Consider the following 19,246-nt stretch of genomic DNA (forward strand, 5'->3'; position numbering starts at 1 on the left):
GTCCCCCTGCAGATTTCTTTGCTTCTCTGCAAAAAGTGACAGGGAAACAAAGGAAAGCTATGCTAGGGAGTCGGGGGCTGAGGACACCCATGGGCGTAGTTTGAGGGGGACATTACCCTCCAACCGGAGGAAAGGAGGGGCACATGGGGTCCTAGACCACTGCCCTCTCACCCCATATCTGTGAGCACAGAGCTGCCCCGCTAAAGGAGGGAACTGCTCAGCCCTGCTGACACTGCAGCTGGACACCGCCTCCTGGGACCTAGTGCTGTTTGTGCTCCCCTTGTGTGTGCTGAGAACCATCCTGTTTTCTGCACAACAGTGAGTGCCCATAGTGGGACAAGGTAATGGGGGCGGGGTGGGATGCGGGGCACGGGGCAGAGCCCAGGATGCAGCATCCCCTTGGCAGCAACTGCAGCTGGGACTCCCCCATTACACAGGACCATCAAACCTCCCCCCCACACCCCCCCCAAACCTCACTCCCTCAGCACCCGGACCCCCCACTGAGCCCCCCACACCCAGACTCCCCCTGCTGAGCCCCCCACACCCAGTCCGAGCCCCCCACCACTGAGCCCCAGCCACCTTGCCCCTAAACCCCACTCCCAAGTCCCTGTGCATCCAGATCCCCCACTGAGCCAACCTGCACCCAGAAAGTCCCAGAGAGAACCCTCTTACCCCACACCTGTATCCACACACACACACCCCTTTACACTTGGATCCTGCTGGGCTGAGCCTGCCAGCCCACACCTCATGTGCCTAGAACAGACGGGCAGGGCTCCAGAATGTTTCTGAGACAGGCCTGGCCCCTAGGCTGTGTCAGGATCAGGAGCAGCCCCACCGCCAAATCCCTGTCCCAGGGAATGGCTGCAGGGTGATCTCTCACCTCCATGCAGCCAGTGGCCTGTGCTTCCCCCATGCCATGCTGGAGCCTCCACATTTATTTCGGGGTGGATAAAAATCGGATTTTTTTGATAAAATGCTTTTTGAGAGGGAAAAAAAAATCTTATCTAAAGATAAAGGTATCTTTGAGCTCAAAGATCTCTCATCATGGAATAGGGATTATAAATTCTAATTCCATAGTATGGGACAATATATTCATGTATATTCATATTTAAGGAAAGTTTTGTAAATGAGTTCCAATTGTTCATGGATTAGGAACCCAATCATATAGATTATTTAAGTTAATCTTTCTAACTACCCAATGGGACTCAGTGCTCAGTATAGAAGATACCATCAGAGATACTCAGTTTTGCAGTTCTTAAACTGTGGATTTGTGTCTCCAGAGATAACATGCTTGTTAACAGCAAAAATGTTTTGAAATAAAATAAAATAAAAAATTAAATTAAATATATAGAGGTGAGAAATAACAGACCTCAACCCTATTGTCCCTCTGCAAATTTGTGTACACAGAGTCAATCCTTTACCTCTCTCTAAAAGTGCAAAGTTTCAAAAAGTTCAGTGCTGGGGGCGGAATAAATCTGGACAAGGAGAAGAAGTCTGGAGATAACTGTGAGACGGGAGGGACATGCAGGAGAAACAAAAGTGAAACTGTTTAAGCAGCATATTCCAGAAGTCTTAAGTTCTTTCTGAGTGTAGCCTTTATTGATCTGAGATCTATCATACCATTCTCTCACCAGATGGGAAAACATATAGTGGCAGCAGGCTATAACAGAGACCCAGTTTGGGAATATTTTAATGAAATTCCTCTACCTGGGGGTAAGACAGGCATGCCTGCAAAATGCAAACAGTGCAACAAAGAAATGCAAAGCCTGGTTGCCTCAATGAAACAACATCATGAGATGCGTTCCTTCTCAGGAGGAAGCTGTGTTGAAGATGATGAAAAGAACATGTCTGAACATGCAGGATCAGGTTGATAAACTTTTTTATTTCATACTTCTTTCTTAAGGACTGCCTATCTTCCTTCTGGACTATTCTTGAATTCTCATGTTTGAGCAAAAAAATATAGTTGTTACCCTATGGTACTAGCATTTTAGATGCAGTTGTGATAAAAAATAAATAGCTGAAAGAGGCAGATCTTCCTTTTATAATTTCACCTTTAAAGTAGTACTGAGTGTCCATGAATGCAATGAGCAATACTAAATGAGCAGTATGGTAATAATAATTAAATAACTGCATTGACTTTTTGTTTAGGAGAATCCATCTTCAACATACAGGATTCTGAAGACTATCCACCTTCAAGATCACCATCATTTTCTATAGTTTCAGAGTTATCTACATAGTGTTTCAGTAACATCATGTATGTCACACATAGCCACAGTATATCACCTGTAGCAAAAAGAAAACAAAAAAATCTCCATCATCCAGAAACAACCATAGATAAATTTGTGATAAGAATCAGCAGATTACAAAAAGAGGTAATTGATGAAAAAATTGCCCCGTTTATGCAACAAACTTTCCTTTCCATATGATTGAGAAATCACACTTCATTACACAGTCCAGTCATTAAGACCAGGACACAGTCCACCCAACAGAGCAGATGTTGAAGGCAAATTGCTGGATAAAGTGTATGTGTCATAAATATAAAGGGAAGGGTAAACCCCTTTGAAATCCCTCCTGGCCAGGGGAAAGCTCCTCTCACCTGTAAAGGGTTAAGAAGCTAAAGGTAACCTCGCTGGCACCTGACCAAAATGACCAATGAGGAGACAAGATACTTTCAAAAGCTGGGAGGAGGGAGAGAAACAAAGGGTCTGTGTCTGTCTGTAGTCGTCTTGGCCGGGGATAGACCAGGAATGGAGTCTTAGAACTTTTAGTAAGTAATCTAGCTAGGTATGTGTTAGATTATGATTTCTTTAAATGGCTGAGAAGAATTGTGCTGAATAGAATAACTATTTCTGTCTGTGTATCTTTTTTGTAACTTAAGGTTTTGCCTAGAGGGGTTCTCTATGTTTTTGAATCTAATTACCCTGTAAGATATCTACCATCCTGATTTTACAGGGGGGATTTCTTTATTTCTATTTACTTCTATTTTTTATTAAAAGTCTTCTTGTAAAACACTGAATGCTTTTTCATTGTTCTCAGACCCAAGGGTTTGGGTCTGTGGTCACCTATGCAAATTGGTGAGGCTTTTATTCCAACATTTCCCAGGAAAGGTGGGGTGCAAGTGTTGGGAGGATTGTTCATTGTTCTTAAGATCCAAGGGTCTGGATCTGTAGTCACCTAAGCAAATTGGTGAGGCTTTTTACCAAACCTTGTCCAGGAAGTGGGGTGCAAGGTTTTGGGAAGTATTTTGGGGGGGAAGGACGCGTCCAAACAGCTCTTCCCCAGTAACCAGTATTAGTTTGGTGGTGGTAGCGGCCAGTCCAAGGATAACGGGTGTAATATTTTGTACCTTGGGGAAGTTTTGACCTAAGCTGGTAAAGATAAGCTTAGGAGGTTTTTCATGCAGGTCCCCACATCTGTACCTTAGAGTTCAGAGTGGGGGAGGAACCTTGACAGTATGAAACAGAAATTGAGCAGTGTACAAAAAGTCTAGAAGGTAAAATTGTTTATCCAAGTCTTGATGGGTGGAGCAATGTCCACAATGATCCTGTTGTATGTGCTTGTGTGACAACAGAAGAACGGAATGTCTTCCGTACAGAAACAATTGATACAGCAAAATACTTACAAGAAGTAGCAGTAAAAGCTATAACAAACTGTGGGAAAAAACTCAAATGTCTAGTATACAGCTTGGTCATAGACAATACTGCAAATGTATCCAAGATGAGAAGAAATTATTTAGAAAACAAGAGAGTCCCAAACTAACATACAGTTGCAGTGCTCATTTGATGCACCTTCTAGCCAAAAAGACTTCAGTGTTCCAGAACTAAAGGCTAATGTTGTTGAAACGGCAAAATAATTCCATAACAGCCACTTTGCAGCAGCGGCTCTGAAAGAAGTGGGAGGAACCAAGCTAACTCTCCCACAAGAGATGTGATGGAACGTAGTATTGGACTGTTTTGAGAACTGTATCAAGAACTGGCCTAACCTGAAGACAGTTTGTGAACAAAATCGTGAAAAAACAGATCGCATTGTCACAGACAGAGTTCTCAACGTTGGGCTTAAGAGAAATGTTGAACACATGCTGAGTACCCTGAAGCCTATTTCTGTAGCCTTGAACAAAATGCAGGGAAATAGCTGTTTTATTGCTAATGCTGTTGAAATTTGGAAGGCACTGAGTGAGATCTTAAAAAGAGAAATATGCAATGACAGAGTTAAATTACAAGCATTAAAAAAAAAAATGAATGGGACAAGCATTATCTCCAGCTCATTTTCTTGCAAATATTTGCAATACTTGGTACCAGGGTCAAACCTTAACTGTTGAAGAAGAGTTGTCTATGACATGGACATCCAGCAATCATCCCTCCATAATGCCAACTATAATAAACTTCAGAACTAAGGGTCAACCATTCAAGAACTATATGTTTGCTGATGATGTTTTAAAGAAAGTCACACCAGTGAACTGGTGGAAATCACTTAAGCACTTGGATTCAGAGACAGTTGAAGTGATAATCTCACTTTTAACAGCAGTAGCTTCTTCTGCTAGTGTAAAGAACATTTTCTTCCTTTAGACTAATTCATTCCAAACTGAGAAATCGTTTGGGACCAGAAAGAGCAGGAAAGCTTGATTTTCTTTTCCAGATTATGAACAAACAGGAAAATGAAGGTGAAGACTACTGAGTTAGCTGCAGAAGCCAATATTTTAAGTTTCTCATGTTGACCTGGCTGACATAGTCTATTTAATTTTTTTAAATATTTCATTTAACTATTTTAAACAATTTTGACAAAAACAAACCTGATTTTAAAAAACTTGGTTTACCTAAATTCAAAAATTCATATGCTTGTTTTGTTAAAATATTATGTTTGCTGTTGAAGAAAAAAATCCAGAATACATAACAGAGTTTTAGTTAAATAAAACAATTTAAATGTCTGTCTGGTGATGTTCTCCTCCTAATACAGCATGGCAAGAAAATCCTCCAAGTATTAATGATTAATCTGTTGAATTGGAGATCGTTCTCCCAGTGACTTCATAAATTGCTGCTTCAATTACCTTTGGTTAATGAAATAACCAAACAATCATTTATTTTCTGATATAGCTGTAAAACTATGATTTATTTTGAAAACTTTTCAGATTAAACAACGTATAGCATGTAGCTTCTAAAAATGAAACCTACATCTCTGAGTTGTGAAGAATATATATTCAGGTTATAATAAGAATGCACTTTTATGTAGAAATCCATGATTAAATAGAGTCCGACTAGTGATTTAAATCATGATTTAAAATCAATTTGATTTTAATCCAATCCACCCTGATTTATTTACTCTCAAAAATTTGTAGAATTTTAAAAATAATGTGCAGAATTTTTATTTTTTTGGCACAGAACTCCGTTAGGATTACCTCTTGCACTCAAAACAAGGATCATACCCCTAGACAATGAGCCATTTGCTTGCCACCAATTAGGTTTTCCTAAATAAGAACGGGGAACATTTTTGGTCTAAAAATAGCCAGAGTCAAGGTGTAGCAAGTTCTATGTAGTGTCTTCACTCTTATCTATGGGATCTTTTAGAAAGAAGTCTGAAGGTGTGACTTCTGAATGTTAGACTACATCAATGGTGGGTCTATTGCTGAATCAAACTTAGGATCCCAGAACTTGTTAAATTTCCTTATTTTATAGAACATTTTAGCTTAAGATTTAGTTTTAAACATAAATCCCCAGTCTGGTCTTAAGATATCCTCAAAGCAGGAGTATAGGAAACTCTGGCTCTATATTTGTTTGAAGACTTTTTTATTATTATTATTAATTATAATTATTGAGTTTTGTGAACCACTGGCTCCATGTCCTGGGAGACTCATGCATTCTGGATCTTCATCTGTGCTTTGTTTTTGGTGGTATGTGGTACTTCCCTTGGTTGTTTACAAGAGGGTGATAAGCATATTATTCATCCTGGTCTGTGGACCTCTTAAGTAAGATGGGGTACTGGGACAAATACCTTGATTGGGGAAACAGCCCATTAGATGGCCCTAGGAACATGAAAGGATGCCTGTCTTCTCCTCCAGGCTGGATAACCACAATTTAAGTACTTTAGGAGAGACCTAGTACCACTCAGGGCTTTATTTAGAAATCCCTTCTGATGTTCAAAATGGCTTGTGATTTACTAACTTCCCCGTCATCCATGATGGAGCTACTATCTGAGGAATGGAGTGCTTATGTAACTCTATTTTGGGAACAGACTGCCTAAGGAGCTCCTGATGCTTTAATGTGGGACCAGTCTATTAAAAGGGAGGGACAAAAAGAAAGATCCCTTCTCACCTTTCAGACTCTGCCAGGGAAAGAGGCTTAGAGTGAGGTTCCCTGGTCTGAAAAACTAGACAGGCACAATTTCTATTACACTGCACTGGGAGGCAGTGACCATGAGTTGGTTGAGTTCAGGATCCTGACGCAGGGAAGAAAGGTAAGCAGCAGGATACGGACCCTGGACTTCAGGAAAGCAGACTTCGACTCCCCCAGGGAACGGATGGCCAGGATCCCCTGGGGGACTAACTTGAAGGGGAAAGGAGTCCAGGAGAGCTGGCTGTATTTCAAGGAATCCCTGTTGAGGTTACAGGGACAAACCATCCCGATGAGTCGAAAGAATAGTAAATATGGCAGGCGACCAGCTTGGCTTAAAGGTGAAATCCTAGCGGATCTTAAACATAAAAAAGAAGCTTACAAGAAGTGGAAGGTTGGACATATGACCAGGGAAGAGTATAAAAATATTGCTCGGGCATGTAGGAATGATATCAGGAGGGCCAAATCGCACCTGGAGCTGCAGCTAGCCAGAGATGTCAAGAGTAACAAGAAGGGTTTCTTCAGGTATGTTGGCAACAAGAAGAAAGCCAAGGAATGTGTGGGCCCCTTACTGAATGAGGGAGGCAACCTAGTGACAGAGGATGTGGAAAAAGCTAATGTACTCAATGCTTTTTTTGCCTCTGATTTCACTAACAAGGTCAGCTCCCAGACTGCTGCGCTGGGCATCACAAAATGGGGAAGAGATGGCCATCCCTCTGTGGAGATAGAGGTGGTTAGGGACTATTTAGAAAAGCTGGATGTGCACAAGTCCATGGGGCCGGACGAGTTGCATCTGAGAGTGCTGAAGGAATTGGCGGCTGTGATTGCAGAGTCATTGGCCATTATCTTTGAAAACTCGTGGCGAACCGGGGAAGTCCCGGATGACTGGAAAAAGGCTAATGTAGTGCCAATCTTTAAAAAAGGGAAGAAGGAGGATCCTGGGAACTACAGGCCAGTCAGCCTCACCTCAGTCCCTGGAAAAATCATGGAGCAGGTCCTCAAAGAATCAATCCTGAAGCACTTGCATGAGAGGAAAGTGATCAGGAACAGCCAGCATGGATTCACCAAGGGAAGGTCATGCCTGACTAATCTAATCGCCTTTTATGATGAGATTACTGGTTCTGTGGATGAAGGGAAAGCAGTGGATGTATTGTTTCTTGACTTTAGCAAAGCTTTTGACACGGTCTCCCATAGTATTCTTGTCAGCAAGTTAAGGAAGTATGGGCTGGATGAATGCACTATAAGGTGGGTAGAAAGCTGGCTAGATTGTCGGGATCAACGGGTAGTGATCAATGGCTCCATGTCTAGTTGGCAGCCGGTATCAAGTGGAGTGCCCCAAGGGTCGGTCCTGGGGCCGGTTTTGTTCAATATCTTCATAAATGATCTGGAGGATGGTGTGGATTGCACTCTCAGCAAATTTGCAGATGATACTAAACTGGGAAGAGTGGTAGATACGCTGGAGGGGAGGGATAGGATACAGAAGGACCTAGACAAATTGGAGGATTGGGCCAAAAGGAATCTGATGAGGTTCAATAAGGATAAGTGCAGCGTCCTGCACTTAGGACAGAAGAACCCAATGCACAGCTACAGACTAGGGACCGAATGGATAGGCAGCAGTTCTGCGGAAAAGGACCTAGGGGTGACAGTGGACGAGAAGCTGGATATGAGTCAGCAGTGTGCCCTTGTTGCCAAGAAGGCCAATGGCATTTTGGGATGTATAAGTAGGGGCATAGCAAGCAGATCGAGGGATGTGATCGTTCCCCTCTATTCGACATTGGTGAGGCCTCATCTGGAGTACTGTGTCCAGTTTTGGGCCCCGCACTTCAAGAAGGATGTGGATAAGTTGGAGAGAGTCCAGCGGAGGGCAACAAAAATGATTAGGGGACTGGAACACATGAGTTATGAGGAGAGGCTGGGGGAGCTGGGATTGTTTAGCCTGCAGAAGAGAAGAATGAGGGGGGATTTGATAGCTGCTTTCAACTACCTGAAAGGGGGTTCCAAAGAGGATGGCTCTAGACTGTTCTCAATGGTAGCAGATGACAGAACGAGGAGTAATGGTCTCAAGTTGCAGTGGGGTAGGTTTAAATTGGATATTAGGAAAAACTTTTTCACTAGGAGAGTGGTGAAACACTGGAATGCGTTACCTAGGGAGGTGGTAGAATCTCCTTCCTTAGGAGTTTTTAAGGTCAGGCTTGACAAAGCCCTGGCTGGGATGATTTAACTGGGAATTGGTCCTGCTTTGAGCAAGGGGTTGGACTAGATGACCTTCTGGGGTCCCTTCCAACCTTGATATTCTATGATTCTATGCTGCTTCAAATGGGGATTCACAGGAGTAATAGGATTCTCTTTATGCCCAGACATGCTACAGTGTGGGAGAGTGGCAGTGAGTCCAATACAGATCACCATAAGTGATCCCTTATACAGGAAAAGGGCCTCAGCAAACAAGCATTCTCTGAGGTGGGAAGGCAAAGGCAAAAATATTTAAATTTGAATTTTACATCACTTGCTCATCAACTATATGAATTACTTCCTGATGAAGGAGACACTCACTTCTGTCTATCTGGGAGCTGGAGCCTTAGAGTTTGCAAAACTTGCCCCCTAAGTAAGCTACAAGTGGTTCTCAGCTCCTTGGGAAGCCTCATGTTCCTCGTCAAGCCTTTCCACAGCACGATCATGACTGTGAATGGGGGAGATGAGATCCCAGCATGCTGATTTGACTTTAAATTCTCATGCCCTGGCAGATCAAGGGTTGGCTGTTTGCCGCAGCAAGGCATAGCTTGCCCTCCGAGTCTTCTGAAAAGCTGCCTATCGCATATCTTGGACGTGGCTTGATGCTTCCTGGTGCTTCTCTACCTCGTTAGAAGGGGGAGCAGAGGAGCCCACTCAAGTGGCGCTGTTGCGACAGTCCTGGAACTGACATGACCTGTAGCCATTTTGTGTATGGATTTAGCATAATCTGCAGCCATCTTGTATGCAGAGCCACCGTAAATTGGTAACAGAAACCATAGTTGGGGAAATTTAGCCTTGGCTTTAGCAGATAGAAGAAAATACTGCAGCATTGCTAATAGGGATAGATACAGTAAAATCACAGATTCATGGGAACAGAAGGAAATATGGACAAGCTAACCTTGTTTCGACAAGTTTCTTTACTGGGTGTCTGATTTTTTTTGTTAAAAGTTGCTTTTGTCGATAAATAGAAATTATAAAGTTTTTGCTGTTCCGAGGGAAAGTGTTTTAGACCATTAGACAATATTTTAAGAAATTAGAGAGAGTATTGTGCAGGAGATGGGAGTCATGTTCTGCTGCTGATTAACCATTCCTACCCTGAGTGTGTATCCCACCTCCAAGTCATAAAAATAAGCAGACCTTGAGATGTTTTAACAAATTTTGAAAAAACACAAAAGCATGAGTAAGCAAGCACTAGACATGGGAACTCCCTATATAGTTATGTAAAATGAGTGGTTAGAATTATTATATAGTTGTGTTTTGAGTAAAATAATTGGTTATGGTATAGATAAGAAGAGGAGACTGTTACTCACCCTGTGCAGTAACTGAGGTTCTTCGAGATGGTTGTCCCTGTGAGTGTTCCACTTTAGGTAAATCTGCATCCCTGCGCCTGTGATCAGAGAATTCAGTAGTAGTGCCTGATTGAGTCATATATGCGCTGTCCCTATCTCGCGGCACCTCTGAATGTTACGTAGCACTGTGCGACAAACCTCCCTCAGTTCCTTCTCTATCACAGAGTCTCTACTATGAAACTCTGAAATTGACGGGAGGAAGAAGTGTAGCGGAGCACCCACAGGGATAACCATCGGGAAGAACCTCAGTTACTGCACAGGGTGAGTAACCGTCTCTTCTCTAAGGAGCGACCCTGTAGGTGCTCCATTTTAGATGACTACAGAGCAGTGCTCCTCAGGGGAAGGAAGGGGCTTTGGAGGTGCAGTGGCAACAAATAAGGCTGTGAGTCCAAACAGAGCATCCAGTGACGAGTTTTGCCCTATTGCGTAGTGCTCTGTGAATGTATGGGATGATGCCCATGTTGCTATTTGCAGATGTTTATGATAGGTACATTGTTGAGGAAGGGTATTAATAAAGAATGCAATCTAGTGGAGTGTGTGCGGGTCCCTGGGGGCAGGGGGATGTTGTAGTTTTTGCTGGCAGTAGCAAAAAGGTCAATGCAGCCAGAGTTCCATGTCTCCGTGATGGGGAGAAATAACTTTGACAGGACTAAATCTTTCAGAAATTTGCAAATAATGCTAGCACCCTTCTGCCATCCCAGGTACGGAACATCGTTTCTTGTTTGTTCCCAAAAAGTTTTGGAAAGAACAATGGGAGATGGATGGGCTGGTTCAAGTGGAATGAGGCAACTATTTTACATAAAAGTTTTGGATGTGGTCTTAGAGTAACTTAATTTTAAAGAATATTGTGTATAGACGGTGTGCCATGAAAGCCCCAAATTTTCCAACTCATCGTGTGGCTGTTATAGCAACAAGAGGTCACCTTCATTGAGAGCTGGAGAAGTGAATATTTTGCTATGGGTTCAAATGCAGACCCAGTAAGGCATCGTAGCACTAGATTAAGGTCCTATGAGGATGTAGGGGCTCGTATTTCAGGGTAAAGGAGAAATCGTTTAGTGGTAGGGTGCGTGAAAACTGAGAACTTGTCAACTTTGTGGTGGAAAGCCATGATTGCCTCAAGGTGTACTCTGAGCGACCCAATTTCTTAAGTTCCAGTATGTAATCAAATATTGATAAAGGAGAGGTAGTCACCACTGTTTATCTATTCTGGTACCATATGTGGAATCTCTTCCATTTGTGTAGGCAAGTATATCGGGCAGTAGACTGTCTGCTGTTTAACAGTATGGCTCTTACTTCCTCTGAACAGGTAACTTCCGCTGCTTTGGAATCATGGAGTAGCCATGCTTTCAGGTGGAGTATTGCCAAGTTCAGGTGGTGGACCTTGCTCACATCCTGAGACAAGGTATGTGGAAGAAGGGGAAGAGTACACAGTGGGCACATGGCCATCTTCAGCAGGGAACCATGTCTGTCTGGACCACGTGGGGGCTATCAAGATAACTCTGGATTTGTCAGTCCTTATCTTATGTATGACCCTGGATAGGATAGGGGTTAGGGGAAATGCACACAGTAGAGGTGCATCCCATTTGAGGAGAAAAGCAACACCCAGAGCAGCAGTTCTCAATCTTTTTCTTTCTGAGCCCCATCCCCTGCCGCAACATGCTATGAAAACTCCCCAGCCCAGCCACAACTGTTTTTCTGCATATAAAAGCTAGGGCCAGCATTAAGGGATAGCAAGACAGACAACTGTCAGGGACCCCACACCACAGGGGGCCCCACAAAGCTAAGTTGCTCAGGCTTCGGCTTCACACCTGGGTGGTGGGGCTCAGGGCCCCAGGCTGCAGTCCTGCACGGTGGGGCTTCGGCTTTCTTCCCTGGTCCTTAGTGAGTAATGCCAACCATGCTTGGAGGACCACCTGAAACCTGCTCACGGCCCCAGATCCCTTGTTGAGATCCACTAGAGATCAGGGTTCCAATCCTGCTCTCAAGCAGAAATGTGGGCATTTGGCATTCTGGGTTGCTGCAAAGTGTATGGCTGGGAACCCCCAGCATTTGAATACCTGTTATAGTCCCCACTCACAGTCCTGGGAGAATTTTCTGCTCAACATGTCCGCAGTGGTGTTTTGGCATCCTGGTAGGTAGGAGGCTGAGATGTCAATGTTGTGGTGGATGCACCAGTTCCATAATCGTATCACTTTTGTGCATAGCAAGTGTAACCATGCCCCCCTTCTCGGTTTATATAAAACATAAAAGCAACATTGTCCATCAATACCTTTATGGTCTCGTTCCTGATCATGAGTAGGAAATGTGAGCATGCACTGTAGACTACTCGAAATTCCAATAGCTTTATGTGCAATGTTGATTCCAAGGGGGACCACCTGCCCTGGCTTGTGTGGTTGTACCAGTGCACCCCCACAACATAGCAGAGAAGTGTCCTTTGTGAATATTATTGATGGGTCTGTCAAAGGGAACTCCTACACAAACACTGTGTGGTCGAGTCCACCAGTGCAGAGAAGCCAGTCTTGAAAGTAGCACATGTAATCTGGCATGTTTCACGATAAATATTGTTGCTGACATATGGCCTAATAGTTGGAGACAGGTTCTGGCTGATGTCTATGGGCTGGTTTGTGTTGTAGTAATCAGATGGACGAGAATGACAAATCTGTGTGGGGGCAGTTAGGCCATAGCTTCCAATGAACTAAGGTACACCCTGATTAACTCTAGTCTCTGCACAGGCATGAGCATTGATTTTCGCTAGTTATTTGTAAGCTTGGTTGTGAACAGACCCATTTTCTTTTGGGTAGCTCCTAGGGCCTTTTCTTGTGTGGAGGCTTTGAGTAAGCAATAGTTCAGCTAGGGGAATATTATGACCTCGTCTGCAGGGGGGAGCCACCACCAATGCCAGTACTTTCGAAAATCCGATGGAACCACAGACAGGCCAAAAGGGAATACCTCGTAGTGGTAATGATCTTTTCCCAGAACAAATCTGAGAAACCTCCTGTGTGAAAGATGTATCGTTATGTGGAAATATGCATACCGGAAATCAAGAGTCGAGAACCAGTCCCCTTGTTCTAGTGCTGGAATTATCGTTGTGAGCATGACTACCCTGAACCGTTGGGTCTTCACAAATTTGTTGAGTTTCCTTAGGTCAAGAATGGGCCTACATCCGCTGTTTTTTTTCCTGAGTTAAGGAATGATAGGAGTAGAAACCATTCCCTCTGTACTTTGTTGGTATTAACTCTATGGCACCTAGGCGTAGGAGATGGTTTACTTCCTGTTGCAGTAGGTGTTCATGAGAAGGGTCCTTGAAAAGGAAGGAGGTAAACTGGATTCAAAGCCATTCTTGATAATTTCTAGTACCCATTTGTCTGATGTGATGGTCTTCCATGCTGGGTGGAATGGAATCAGACGGTCTCTGAAAGAATGGACAGCTGTGGATGGTTCCAGCACTTGAAAATGTGGGAGGTATCTCAGGTCCTTGACCAAACCCTCAAAACTGCTGTTTAGTGTGGAGTTTCTGGGATTTTCATAGTTGAGATGGGAGTGGTCTCCACCTGGTAGGGGTCTGCCTATGTTTTTGTGGGTCTTATTGCCTCTGTTTGTGTGTATGGCGCAGATCTTGCTCTTTGTGCCGAGTAACATTTCCCATTTTTTTCTTTGTGTAAGTGTGTTGATGCTTAAGGATCGAAGAGTTGCTCTGGAATCCTTTAGTGTGTGAAGTGACTCATCTGTTTTATCTGAGAATAGCTTTGGGCCCTTGAACGGGAGATCCTCGACAGTGGATTGTACCTCCCTGGGAAACCCAGAGAGGTAGAGGCATGAAGCTCGCCACATGACTACAGTCGTGGCGATGGAACGTGCCAGTGTCTGCCAAGTCCATTGAGGCTTGCATGACTGTTCAAGATAGGAGCTGGCCCTTAGAGATGACTGCTTTAAATTTCTTTTTCTTGCTCTCAGGGAGATAAATCAATAAAGTCAGCCATCTCTGAATAATTGGAGTGGTTGCATTTGGCCATTAACACCTCATAGTTTGTGATCCTGAACTGTAGGGTCACTGATGACTAGGCCTGACACTCAAAAAGATAATCATTCCCAGTCACTATGGTATGGATTGGATCTGGAATGTCATCTGCCCCACACATTCATGGTTTCTATCACCAGAGAATTTGGTGTAGGTTGTGAAAACAAAAATTCCATTCCCTTGGAAGAGATGTAATATTTTTTGTCCACTCTATTACAGGTAAGTGGAATTGCTGCTGGATTCTGTCACATGGCCTTGGTCAGGTCAATGGATACCTCATTCATCCGGAGAGCAATCATGGATGAAGATGATGTCTGGAGGATGTCCAACAGCTTATGTTGTGACTCCACAACTTCTTCCACTGGTATCTCCAGAGAGTCTGCAATCCTCTTAAACAGCTCTTGTGACTGTTTGAAGTCTGGATGTAAGGCTACAATTTTGTCACAGAAACTGACTTCCAAAGACCTCTCTGACTTCAGCCACTGCGGGGATCCTGGAACTCTGAGCTGCCATGGGTAGCGGGGGACCCCAGAGCTCTGAGCCATCGGTGGCGCCCCCCTCTCCCCCGAGAGCTCCAAGCTGGGGCCCCTGCAGCTGCCTAGCCACGGCAAGCAGTGTGGGGACCCTGCAGCTGCCCCACTGCTGCAGACAGTAGGGGACCCCAGAAGCAATGCATGCTGGACCCTTCACCGTACCCATTTTGTCAGATATTTTTAGTAAAAGTCAAAGGCAGGTCACAGGCTTCCATGAATTTTTGATTATTGCCTGTGACCTGTCTTTACTTTTACTAAAAATATCTGTGACAAAAGTTTAGTCTTAATCATCCATTATGGGTACTGGGGGCACAACCGCTTTGTCCAGAGAGGAGAAGGAAAAATTAGCAGCTGGGGTGACCTCCTGATCCTAAGTCTCTTAGAGTCCCTCAGGTGGCTCTTCCAGGGATTTACAGGGTCCAGGCATTGAGGATAATAGGGAATGCCTTGACCTCTGTGTGTGCTGGGAGGCTTACAGTGTAGTGACAGTACACTGCCCATGGGTCCCAGTAGGACCACCGTGGTGGGGATGGCATTAATGGAGATATCCAGGGATGTCTGTACCACCCATGAGCTTTGGGTCCGGGGTGGTGTTGAGGTTGTTCTAGTGGACCTGGTCTGGCGGTTGTCCGGATAGGAGAGGAGTGACACGAAGAGAGGTTTTCCTGTTCTTCATCATCATTCTTGTCGCTGGAGAAAGGAGGAGCTGACCTGGATGGTGGTGTAAGCTGGTACAGTACCGACCATGATGGAGTAATATCAGTACCCAGGAGGAGAGATTCCAGTGCTGAAAATACTAAGAGGTTTTTTGTGCCGGAGAAATTGCTGCGGTACTAACAGCACTGGTACCGAGGAGGGTGTTGTCGGCAGTACCAATGCAATTACGCTGATTATCAATGTTGAGGATTGTACACTATGGAGGCAGAAGGTGGCACCACACACTACAGTGCTGCTGAGCTACTCGGTGTCACACGTTTGAGCGGTTCCAGCAGTACTGAGGAAGGGATGGTTAAGTTTCTCATTGCTGCTTCTCTCCTAGCCTGCCCACTTAGCGTCCTTGGCTTGCACGGTACCTGAAGTACCAGAGGGTCCTGCCACCTCAGAGGTAATCTGTCTCGGTGCAGTTGGTACCAATGGTGTCTGAGGAGTTGGGGATCACCTCTTTTTGGCAGATTTCCAGGAAGGGGAGGCTGTAGCTGGAGTGCTCTCTCTTTTGAGAGGGTACTGCAGAATGCCTGTCAGATGCCACCGCTCGAGACCAGTGCCCAGGAGAGGTCCATGATCCTGGATCGGATGCTGGGCACAGAGACTTCCCCATCAAGAGGGCTTTTAACTGAAGATTCCTCGCTTTCCTGGCTCGGGTCTTCAGATTACAGCAATGGGAACACTTTTGTGGTACGTGTGAATCGCCGAGACCACAGACACACAGTGAGTGTCCGTCAGAGACCAGGACTGACAACTGGCAAGTGAAGCAGCACTTAAAACCTGGAAGCTGGGCATGCCCCTCAGAATATGGTATTTACACTATGCTAGAAGGTATAATAATTTAAAGAACAAAAAAACCCCACACTTTCTCATGAGGAAAAAAAAACAGGGAAGAAAAAGAGTAAATAAAGACTTAACTAGCTAAACTAGGTTCTAAAATTCCTAATCTAGACTAATTCTTAAGATAAAGGTAAACTCAGAGGCACTGCCATTGCTCCATCTCAAGCCAAGGGCAGTAGAGAAAGAACTGAGGGAGGGTTGGTCACACAGCCCTATGTAACAGCCAGAGAGAGTACAAGATGTGGACAACGCATGTGCGAACCAACTAGACACTGCTACTGAAATCCTCTGATTGGAGGGATGTAGATTCACCTGAAGTGGAGCACCCACAAGGACACTCCTCGAAGAAAAACTCCCATTTTAAACTATATAATGAGAGTCAAAAGAGAAGTTTGTTGGACCCTAACGCTGGGATGCAGCCTAAGATCAAAGCTGCTAGATCTCGGAGACCCTGCACGACCATACTGTGCAGAAGCTGGAACCCCAGATGATCCAATCCTGACTGGCCACTGGGAGAAGCCTATTTTATGGGGAGCGATGAGCATCAGATCCTTTGCATGTGTACTCTGTTCATTAATTGCTAATAAATATAGCTTCAGGGTATTACTGTGTGAAGGCTCTTTCACTGGGAAAAGGTCCCGCTAACTGATGGAGGGCCACCGGACCCATAGAATGGGGGAGATGCCCTAAACTGTTGTGTTGTACCAGAGAAACTAGAAGGTAGACCCTCAAAGCTGCAGTGATTCCTCTCATCTCATCAATGCTGCAAGATGAAGTCAAGTTGCATAAAAACAAATAAAAATTGAAGTTGTAAGACAAAAAGCAGTCGGGAGAAATTGAACCAGCAATTTGTTCTGCTATCAGAGGCAGAAACTCTCGTGTCCTGAGTTGAAAGGCTCAGACGTGGAGCCTCCAGCAACAACACTGGACCACCACCAAAATTCAAAAATGAAAATTACAGTATTACCAATTTGCTATGAAGAGGAGAGAACCTGTGCAGCAGAAATACTGATTAATCCCTTGACTGATATTCAGTATTAGCAATCTGCTTACTTTTGAAAATAATGTGGCAAGAGTAAAATGTAACTTTAAAAGTTAGAGGCTCATTTATAGTTTAAACGCGTAGGTTACACATACATGCTTTCCTAAAAATATCAATAAAATAATAAATAAATAATAAAATATTTATATTTATTCCCAGGTTGTTTTTTTTAATATCTGGTCAAAATAAATTCCGTATCTGAACACAATCTATCCTACTGCAACTGAAGGTAACTGCAGAGCACTCGTGTACATTTACCTGGTGCAACATGGGCGTCAAACTTGTGGAACACTTTGTGACTGAATTCGTCTGCAATAAGCTAAACAAAAGGCAAAGTTATTTTACTAGCTACAACTTTTATTCATGCACCTGCAAAAGACTAAAGTGTTTCAGAAGTCTTCACTTTCCTTACATAAAATTACGTGAAAGTAAAGCTTGTAATTCAACTTTATCTGCAAACTTTAGCCTTAACTCTGTTAAAACTTACATACATGCCTAACATTATACACTGTGAGATGGAATCAGGCAGCAGCAGAAAAAAAAAGGAAAAAAAAGCAAATACAGTACAGTACTGTGTTAAACGTAAACTACTAAAAAAATAAAGGGCAAGTTTAAAAAAAGCTTTGACAAGGTAAGGAAACTGTTTCTGTGCTTGTTTAATTTAAATTAAGATGGTTAAAAGCAGCATTCTTCTCTGCATAGTAAAATTTCAAAAGCTGTATTAAGTCAATGTTCAGTTGTAAGCTTTCGAAAGAACCACCATAAAGTTTTGTTCAGAGTTGCGAACATTTCAGGATTACCAACTACCTCCATTCCTGAGGTGTTTGTAACTCTGAAGTTTCGCTGTACTTTTAAATGGAAGGAATTTTTTAATTCTTATTTCTTTAAAAACATTATGGGGATCTGTCTGCTTCCTTGTGGTTTATACAGGTCTTGTCTTTTCAAGAAGGAAAAAACCCGACTACACATGGGAAAACAGCAAAACTGATTACACTAAGTGCTGTCAAATGCACAAATATACTTACAAACTGAGAAAATTTATGCATTCAGATCTTTAGATATTAATAGTTACTAGTGTTGGTACAAGTTTTTCAGATACTTTTTACTTTTTTTTTTTTTTTTAAATTCGCCGTCCCTTCAATTGATTTGCTCAAGTCCCAGTGAAAAAGAGTCCCATCATCCAGTGCCCTCACTGGACCCAGAAGGAAATACTGCCTTTAGACTATGGTAAGTTACTGCTAATTAACTCATGGCTATTCAGACCCCATTGAAAATTCTAAACCTATGCTGGCCTCAGGAAGCAAAGTCAGATCACAGGAGCAAACAGGTTAACTCTTAGGACAGTGTTAACATTGGACAGCTAAGCCCCTAAACAGTTCTTTAAAAAAAAACTAATTTACAATATTTGCTCCCACTGGGGATCTACTCCCTATTTTAGCTCTAAAAGAAATTCCAAGAGAATTTTCAACTCCTGTAAGAATGCAAGTTTAAAGTTCATTTGGAATTTCAATTCATATATTAATTAGATTTACACATCTCCAAAAATATATAAATAAATGAAATCAGTATTGTTTGCCCTCTGCTATTCTTGCTCACCTTTATATTGTCATTTTAATGTAATACTATCATCAGAACTGATCATGGAATTCCACGTGGGCAGAAGCATGTTGAACAATTTCCTTAGACTTACTCCTATGTCCATTTAAACATTCCTGGTTGCTTTAAAAAAAAAAAAAAAACACCCCACCCCCACTCTTAAATATTCCCAAAGCATTTGGAACTGTTTGCAAATTTAAGAAAAAGTACTAAGGAAATGGTACTAGTAGGTTACTGAATTCATTGTCAGTCCTATGTTATGGATAGCCACCTGTTCAGATATATCAAAGACTAACTAAACATTTAACTGTACAAGCACACAGGACATGATGCACTTAAATTAAATAACTGAATTACTGAAATTCAGGAATAGAAACAATATTTCAACAACCTGAAATGAAATTTGTTGGCAGTTCATTTTACTGGTATAATAAGTGTGACTGTTTCCTAAATATAGTAGTAACTATTTTTCCTCAAAATAGATACAAGTTCTTTACTTTCTATTGTAATATTTTTGGAAGTAATTTCTCATGAGTATCTTATATTCTAAATTTGCATCTTACTATAATAAAAAGTGCAGATGGTTGAACATAGCACAATAAATAAAAGAG

General features: G+C 43.0%; 1 protein-coding gene across 6 annotated transcripts in view; it reads right to left on the bottom strand.

Moving 5' to 3' along the window:
• NEK1 (NIMA related kinase 1) overlaps nt 1-19,246 on the bottom strand; it is a 157,039-nt gene that overhangs the window by 109,909 nt on the left and 27,884 nt on the right. For all 6 annotated transcript variants that reach the window (XM_084625385.1, XM_084625384.1, XM_084625386.1 and 3 more), the window contains exon 10: nt 17,298-17,358. In XM_084625385.1, the coding sequence (XP_084481511.1) occupies nt 17,298-17,358 (61 nt within the window). The remainder of the gene's footprint in view (nt 1-17,297; nt 17,359-19,246) is intronic.

The sequence above is a fragment of the Lepidochelys olivacea genome (genome assembly GCF_965140295.1).
Source record: "Lepidochelys olivacea isolate rLepOli2 genome assembly, chromosome: 4".
NCBI classification, from domain to species: Eukaryota; Metazoa; Chordata; order Testudines; family Cheloniidae; genus Lepidochelys; species Lepidochelys olivacea.